At 41.9% G+C, this 7,526-nt stretch overlaps 1 protein-coding gene across 1 annotated transcript; it reads left to right on the top strand.

The window, feature by feature from the left end:
- Positions 1 to 4,420: 4,420 nt before the first annotated feature.
- LOC139719599 (tubulin alpha-1D chain-like) lies at positions 4,421 to 6,773 on the top strand. Its single transcript, XM_071631007.1, has 2 exons — positions 4,421 to 4,541; positions 4,858 to 6,773. The coding sequence occupies exons 1-2, from the start codon at positions 4,421 to 4,423 to the stop codon at positions 5,988 to 5,990; spliced, it is 1,254 nt and encodes a 417-aa protein (XP_071487108.1). The 3' UTR covers positions 5,991 to 6,773.
- The last annotated feature ends 753 nt before the right edge of the window (positions 6,774 to 7,526 follow it).

The following is a 7,526-nucleotide window of genomic DNA, read 5'->3' as shown; positions in this document are numbered from 1 at the left end:
GTAATCTGGCCAGCTGCCCTTGCTTGAAGATGTATTAGGCTTGCAACATCCATGGATACTTCATTTTTTTTTTCGCTGTGATTAACACGATAAACAGACAGACAGACAGACAGACACACATACCAACACCAAGAGCCGCGGAATGTGTGTTTTTTGTTTGCTTTTTTTTTTTCGGGGGGGGGGGGGCCCTCCGGGACGATGTTATTAGTATATATTTTAATCAGCTCAGTAAAGAGACAAATTAGTTTTTCATTTTCAAGTGGAGAATCAATTTTTGACACTTAAAGTCGTTTTGAACTGTTCTTTAGGATATAAAGTCTGATATTACATTATTGTAGTGTATAATTTTCAAATTATAATCCTGCAATTGTTTTGTTTCATTTTGTTCAATAGAAAATAATTGCCTCCGCAACTTATCGATATAATTGAAAATGAATCGTTTCCTCTGCTCATGTTAGGCACATCCATATGACTACACGCAGATTGGGGTGTATCCTCCTTTCAGCAGATGGTAATAAACTTGACGTATAAAATGTACGAAACATGAAGCACGCATGTGCATCATTTGAGAGCTGTCTATTTAAGGTTCTTGGAATCTGTGTGTGTGGCGGTTTCTGCTTTTTTTTTTTCCCATAATGTTTTCAGGGTGTGCACTGAAGAAAAAAAAATCCACTTCCAACATTGGATGTACGAGGAAGAATTCGTGGAATTCGCAAGGAGAGCACGATGAAGTGCCGATGGAGGCAGAAGGGGTGTGACGTGGGGAAGGAAGGGGGAGCTGCGCCCCTATGTCTGATACAGATATTGGTTGTTATTCCGAAGGTTCGTTATTTCGGAATTAGGTTCGTATTTCGTTGTCAGGCACCTTCTTTTCACTTTCGGGTTTGTCCGTAACAAACCGTTGTATAACGAACCTATTTCATTTCTTAATTGACGAACCTTCAGAATAACTAACATTATTTCGTTTTCGGATCAATGAACCTTCGGAATAACGAACCTTCGGAATAACGCCACAAATGTTTTGATTAATGAGTCCCTTGTATAATGTTCTGATTAACGAACCTTCTATAGGTATACATGGAATAGGGAATTTCTGTCTTTCAAAATAACGATCCTTCAGAATAACGAACCTCATTTCACTTCCGGGTTAACGAACCTTCGGAATAACAAACATCACTTGTCTGATAAAATATGTGCTTGAATGATGCCCTTGGTAACAGTTTGTCCAGATCTGAACTCGGTGACATCGATGTTCGAGTTCTGGATACACAGCGGACCACTAATTTTCTTTTAAACGCGTTCATCAGTAACCGATTAGTCTCAGATCTTTTCTCCATTCTTACTAGTGTACAGAAAAATTAAGAGAAATAGTATACCCAGTGTCATTTTTTTATAGTCTTGTGTTTTCTTTGACTGTCTATTTTTGTTCTGTTACGTTCTGCTTTCGGTGCAGATATCAGATTTCGATGCTATTCGCTACGGTTAACAAATTTTCTGTTAATCATTTAACAGTGACAGATTGATCGCTTTATCACATCTTATCTCTTTTTTTTTATGCTTCTATACAAAAAGGAAGAGATGCAGCAAACCGGGGGGGGGGGGCGTTTCATGAAGGAACTTGTCGGATAAAATGTCCGACAAGTCAATTATATCCGACAAGTTCAGAGAAATCAGCCAATCAGACTAAAGATTTTCTCAAAACTTGTCGGATATTATTGACTTGTCAGATATTTTATCCGACAAGTTCCTTCATGAAATGCCCCCCTGGTGTCACATATCTCTGTGCTTTCTTTGATTACCTGCTTTAATTTTGTTCTGTTGTGTTCCGCTAAGGGCGCGGATTGATTCCCATGTCATCGAATCTGCTGGTTTATGATAAGAAAAGACGTGGTGCTTTATTATCGTCATGACGCTTAAAGGAGGACTATGGATGATTTTCAGATTTTTACATTTAAACAACGACATGAGTTGGTTATATACTGGGTACAGAGTTGTAAATTTTATAATAATTTGGACGAGGATTAAGAATGTTTTGTAAAACTCATAACAAATCACAATGAACAATAATGATGGCATAGTAGCCTCACCTTACAAATACGTGAGCGGAGGTCAATGAAGCAGAACATAAAAAGAAAGCATGGCAAATTCTACACAGGTGAACTGGTTTAAAGGAATAACATTGCTACATTTCTGAAATATGCGAGGCTCCTACGTCGTAATCCTTGTTCAGAGCAATTTGGGGTTTGTTTTGTTTTGATTTGTTTTTGTTCTCTGATCAAGGACCACGATAAATTCCACAAAATCTATACATGTAGCTGTCGGTTTATGTACTACATATACGATGTCAAATTATGAAAATCGTCTGGAGTTCCCCTTTAAAGGAAAGATGATTCTTTATCTCCTTGTGTCTCTCTCTCTATATATATACCAATCTATCCATGAACGATTCTTTTATCTATTTATTTTTTTTTTCTCTCTCTCTGTTCATATCTTCCATGATCACTTGACGACAGGAACATTCATATCAACAGACTTCCCTGTCGACTTTTCTATTGATTGGATGGTGATCAATAAACGCATCAATCTATGACATTGGCAATGAATGACAAGAATTGCCCTCAAAATAACTCTGTTCACCTGGCAACCTCCCTGTGAGGCAGGAGCACAGACAATGGATCGAATCCGGCGCAAACACGAAAGCTCGCGCCGCCATTGGTTGCCTTCCCTGGATACGCCCCATGTCGGTCGTCTGTTTTTATTGACAACGGGGGCTGCCGCTGGCAGGCAAGGCACTGCCGTCGAGCCAGGTGATATACCAGCGAGTCGAGAGCTGGATGCGCCACTTACCACGGATTGCTTACAGCTCATCGCACGTTGCGAGCAGTTTTGTGAACCACCCTTGCCTTAACTAGCCAAAATGGTAAGTGCCGCCTGTGATGAATTTCAGAAAGCTTTTCCATTTTCTTCTGTGTTGTCTGCCCGTTACTTCATTGCACTTGAAACTCAAAATTCCAACAGTTTTTTTTATCAATCATTTTCAAAATGTTTGATTTCATATTTGCGTTGATGAATATGTTGATGAATTATGAGAATGAATTGGTGTCGATGTGAAGTTATCTTGCTTGAATGTTCTTCTGCATGGAGATGGTGAAGACTGAACAATTCATGGGGGGGGGGGTGGTGGAGGAGGAGAGGTATCAATACTAAAGGCAACCAAGGGTAAAACAGATGAAGATAAAAATTGTAACGATGGACACACATGTCTGACAGTTAATAGACAAGTGATGGTCCTGTATATGTATTTTCAAAATTTCGAGATATTTTTTTTGGGCATATCTGTCAACGAGCCTCTGTGAACCAGCTTACACAATAACCAATTGGCTTGAACGCACAGTAGCTGCTTAATGAATATTTCACATACTGCTTCATAGTTGTCATGACAACCAGAGTTCATTTTCAGGCTTCCATTTGCGTTCTCCTCACGTACGTCAATGCCGTTGGGTAGCAACCCTTTTACATTACGATACTTATGATCACTGGTGATTGTCTGTGTGTGTCTGTGTGTGTGTGCTTCTTAAGTTCTGTGTGTGTGTGTGTGTGTGTGTGTGTGTGTGTGTGTGTAGAAAATTGCAGAAAGTCACATCAACCTTTGTAGCCGAGCTTCAAAACATTATTTTCATCTGCTAATTAATCAGCTCGAGCGCATCGCTAAACTTCAGTCAGGTCTTCTGACTATTGTCATGAACTTTTATGTTGCTGATGTTTTGTTCTGCGTTCATTTTTCTTAAACTTGAAAGACGTTGATAACGGTTGAAACCCTTACATAACTCCAACAAAATCATTAAAATCAAATCAAAATTGTTATTATTTTCTTTTTATTCCAAAGCAACGCTTATGATTCGTAATTGCGATGTCATATCTATGAAAACAAGAAACATTTCTGTTTTGGGCCAAGTGCTTTTTGCCATTGTCAGATATTTGAATATTGACATTTCGGCAATTAGTCTCTTATTTCTTTTTTTTCCAAAATAGATTAACAGAGAACCTCCACGAAGGATACTTGTATATCAATTCTACAGGTTCGGATTACATACTGCAAGGTCCGTACACCATCAATGATTTTGCTTAGCTGATACACCAAGAAGCTTTGATAAATGTTTAGAACCGGACCGGAAAGGATGTTCTTAAAGAAACTGCTGAAAATCTTCAGTTGCCAGTTGATACTGACATTTTGATATGTCCTTTTATCTTTGCCTGTATACTGCTCAAAGTCGACATCGATTACAATCGTTTATATCACTGACTTTTCTTCCTACAGCGTGAATGTATTTCTATCCACGTCGGACAAGCCGGTGTCCAGATCGGCAATGCATGCTGGGAGTTGTACTGTCTGGAGCACGGCATCCAGCCCGATGGCCAGATGCCTTCTGACAAGACCATCGGAGGAGGTGACGACTCCTTCAACACCTTCTTCAGCGAGACTGGAGCCGGCAAGCACGTTCCCCGTGCCGTCTTTGTTGATCTCGAGCCAACCGTAGTCGGTAAGGACTTATTTCAAACATGTTTTGAGACTATGATATAACCATAATTTACTATGATTTGTCAAATTGTTTTTTCTTTTTTTGTTCATTTTAGCCAGGACCAAAGTATGTATTTCAAATAGCGGAAATGTTCTTATGTCAAGAATAATAAACAAAATATCTAACCTTACCTCTGTATCGCCTCTCGTGGGCAAAGGATGAGCATTGATTTCAGGGAAATAGACGTTCTATGCTAATCGTCTACGTTGTCTTCTGTCCCTAATAGAAAACTGTAATGATACAAGGCTCGTCTATGTTTTTTCCACTGCCTTACCAGATGAGGTCCGTACAGGAACCTACCGCCAGCTGTTCCACCCTGAGCAGCTGATCACTGGCAAAGAGGATGCCGCCAACAACTACGCCCGTGGTCACTACACCGTCGGCAAAGAGCTCATCGATCTCGTCCTCGACAGGATCAGGAAGCTGGCTGACCAGTGCACCGGTCTTCAGGGCTTCCTCATCTTCCACAGCTTCGGCGGTGGTACCGGATCTGGTTTCACCTCACTGCTCATGGAGCGTCTCTCCGTCGACTACGGAAAAAAGTCCAAGCTCGAGTTCGCCATCTACCCTGCACCTCAGGTTTCCACTGCTGTTGTCGAGCCATACAACTCCATCCTGACCACTCACACCACTCTTGAGCACTCCGACTGTGCCTTCATGGTCGACAACGAGGCCATCTACGACATCTGTCGGCGCAACCTCGACATCGAGCGTCCAACCTACACCAACCTGAACCGTCTCATCGGTCAGATTGTGTCCTCCATCACCGCCTCCCTGCGATTCGATGGTGCCCTAAACGTCGACCTGACGGAGTTCCAGACCAACTTGGTGCCCTACCCTCGTATCCACTTCCCTCTGGCCACCTACGCTCCCGTCATCTCCGCCGAGAAGGCCTACCATGAGCAGCTGACCGTTGCCGAGATTACCAACGCCTGCTTCGAGCCCGCCAACCAGATGGTGAAGTGCGATCCTCGTCACGGCAAGTACATGGCCTGCTGTCTGCTGTACCGTGGTGACGTCGTCCCCAAGGATGTCAACGCTGCCATCGCTACCATCAAGACCAAGCGCACCATCCAGTTCGTCGACTGGTGCCCAACTGGTTTCAAGGTTGGCATCAACTACCAGCCGCCGACTGTTGTGCCGGGTGGCGATCTGGCCAAGGTCCAGCGTGCCGTGTGTATGCTGAGCAACACCACGGCCATCGCCGAGGCCTGGGCTCGTCTGGACCACAAGTTCGACCTGATGTACGCCAAGCGTGCCTTCGTCCACTGGTACGTGGGAGAGGGTATGGAGGAGGGAGAGTTCTCCGAGGCTCGTGAGGATCTGGCTGCCCTGGAGAAGGACTACGAGGAGGTCGGTGTCGACTCCGTCGAGGGTGAGGGAGAGGAGGAGGAGGGCGACGAATATTAGAGCAACTCAAATGTCGTGATTATGGTCTCGTAACCAGACAACTCGCTAGAATCTCCTTTGCTGTCCAAAGTCAGTCGTAACACGTCATTGTAGTGAGAACTTGCAATAAAAAGATTCTCACATCTTTCAAAAGAACACCTCATCGCAATAAAGCAAGTATCTATAGAGATATCCTCAAGTGCAACTTCTTGAGATGAGATATAAAGCCTATTTGCCTTGTCTGTCTCGAATATAATGGTAAAACTGTAGTCATAATTTGATCTTAGTGACAATTTCTTACATCTAAATAACAAATATCTATAAAATTCCACGTTTAAGACATGGACGTTGTCTCCAGCGTTATCGTTAGACGAAGTTGCTATCTACCGTCAAGTGCTGTAAGGATACAGATGTAATCGTTTCATCAAGGCTCATCACGTTCATTATACACAGACTGTAGTATGCCTTCTTGTATCGAGACTACCTGAAATACATACACAGTACCTTGCTTGCACACCTTTCATGATGTCATTTTGTCATTGCATCTTTTACCACTTTCCAAAGCTATCTCTATAAATAGTCATTGTAGCTAGAGTGTGCCTCTTGTTCAAGAGTCTTCATTATCCGCTGGTTGGTAGAGTGCGCTGTGCTGCGGATGGTGAGGTCTGGAAAAGCTGAAGTAAATCATGCCTCTTTTCTTATATAGCAACAATAGCAACTGCGTGGTGAGCAGTGGAGTGAGTGTAGTGTGCATGAAGACAAACGTGTACACTAGAGGAGTGACGGAATTATCATAAAATCGATTGTGAGTGATGATGTACCCTTGCAAACAAGGCTTCAAGAAAATGTCCTTAACAGAATAGAGTGGGATTTACAGGACACAAACGAGCGAGAGAATTGAGAGATTTGTGTTGAGATGAACGTACACGCAGGCCGAATGAATGACTGGATAAATGGGTATATTGGTCCACACGTGTAGTGGTGACGAATGTGCTGGCCTGTTTGATACAAACAAAACAATAAATGAATTGAAATGGCATGTGAGCGGTATGGTTTTAAGATTTTGATTCCGCGTTTACCACACATTTAGTACAACTGGACTTTTCTTCTGATGCAAAAGTCAGTATAAAGGAAATAAATTTTGCATTGTGATATTGTGACAATAAGAGAGATTTTCAATTCTCAGGTAGATCGAGTTCAACACGCCTCATCGACCGGTAATGTACCAGACTAATTAAATCACTCCCATACCACAGAACACTCCGAGTCTCAGTGTATATGAATAAAATTAGTTAGCTGGATGATGCCAGTTTTAATTTTGATTAGTTTTAAAACTTTTTTTTTTCGTTTTGTGTTTCATTTTTTTTTTCTGAGTCTGAGCTTTCGCTCTCAGCAGAATCTTCGTCAGAGGCAAAATTACTTTTTTCTTACCGTTTTTATTTTTTAAGAATTGTATTTTTCGTATTTCACATTCACAATAATACGAGGAAGCATGAAAGGTGAGTCTTCAATTCTCTCTTTTTCTTTCTCTCCCTCTCTTATTATTCCCACCATTTC

The sequence above is a fragment of the Diadema antillarum genome, unplaced genomic scaffold, assembly GCF_040938485.1.
Source record: "Diadema antillarum isolate AM-2024a unplaced genomic scaffold, OU_Dant_1.0 scf00000112, whole genome shotgun sequence".
Lineage (NCBI taxonomy): Eukaryota > Metazoa > Echinodermata > Echinoidea > Diadematoida > Diadematidae > Diadema > Diadema antillarum.
The sequence above is the reverse complement of the archived record's forward strand: the minus strand, read 5'-3'. Positions and strand labels throughout refer to the sequence as shown.

What these genes read in the sequence shown, in the direction of transcription:
- LOC139719599 (XM_071631007.1), top strand. Translation starts at nt 4,421, where the DNA reads ATGCCTTCTGACAAGACCATCGGAGGAGGTGACGACTCCTTCAACACC. An exon ending in TCTCGAGCCAACCGTAGTCG is followed by an intron (nt 4,542 to 4,857) that starts GTAAGGACTTAT and finishes CTGCCTTACCAG; the next exon opens with ATGAGGTCCGTACAGGAACC.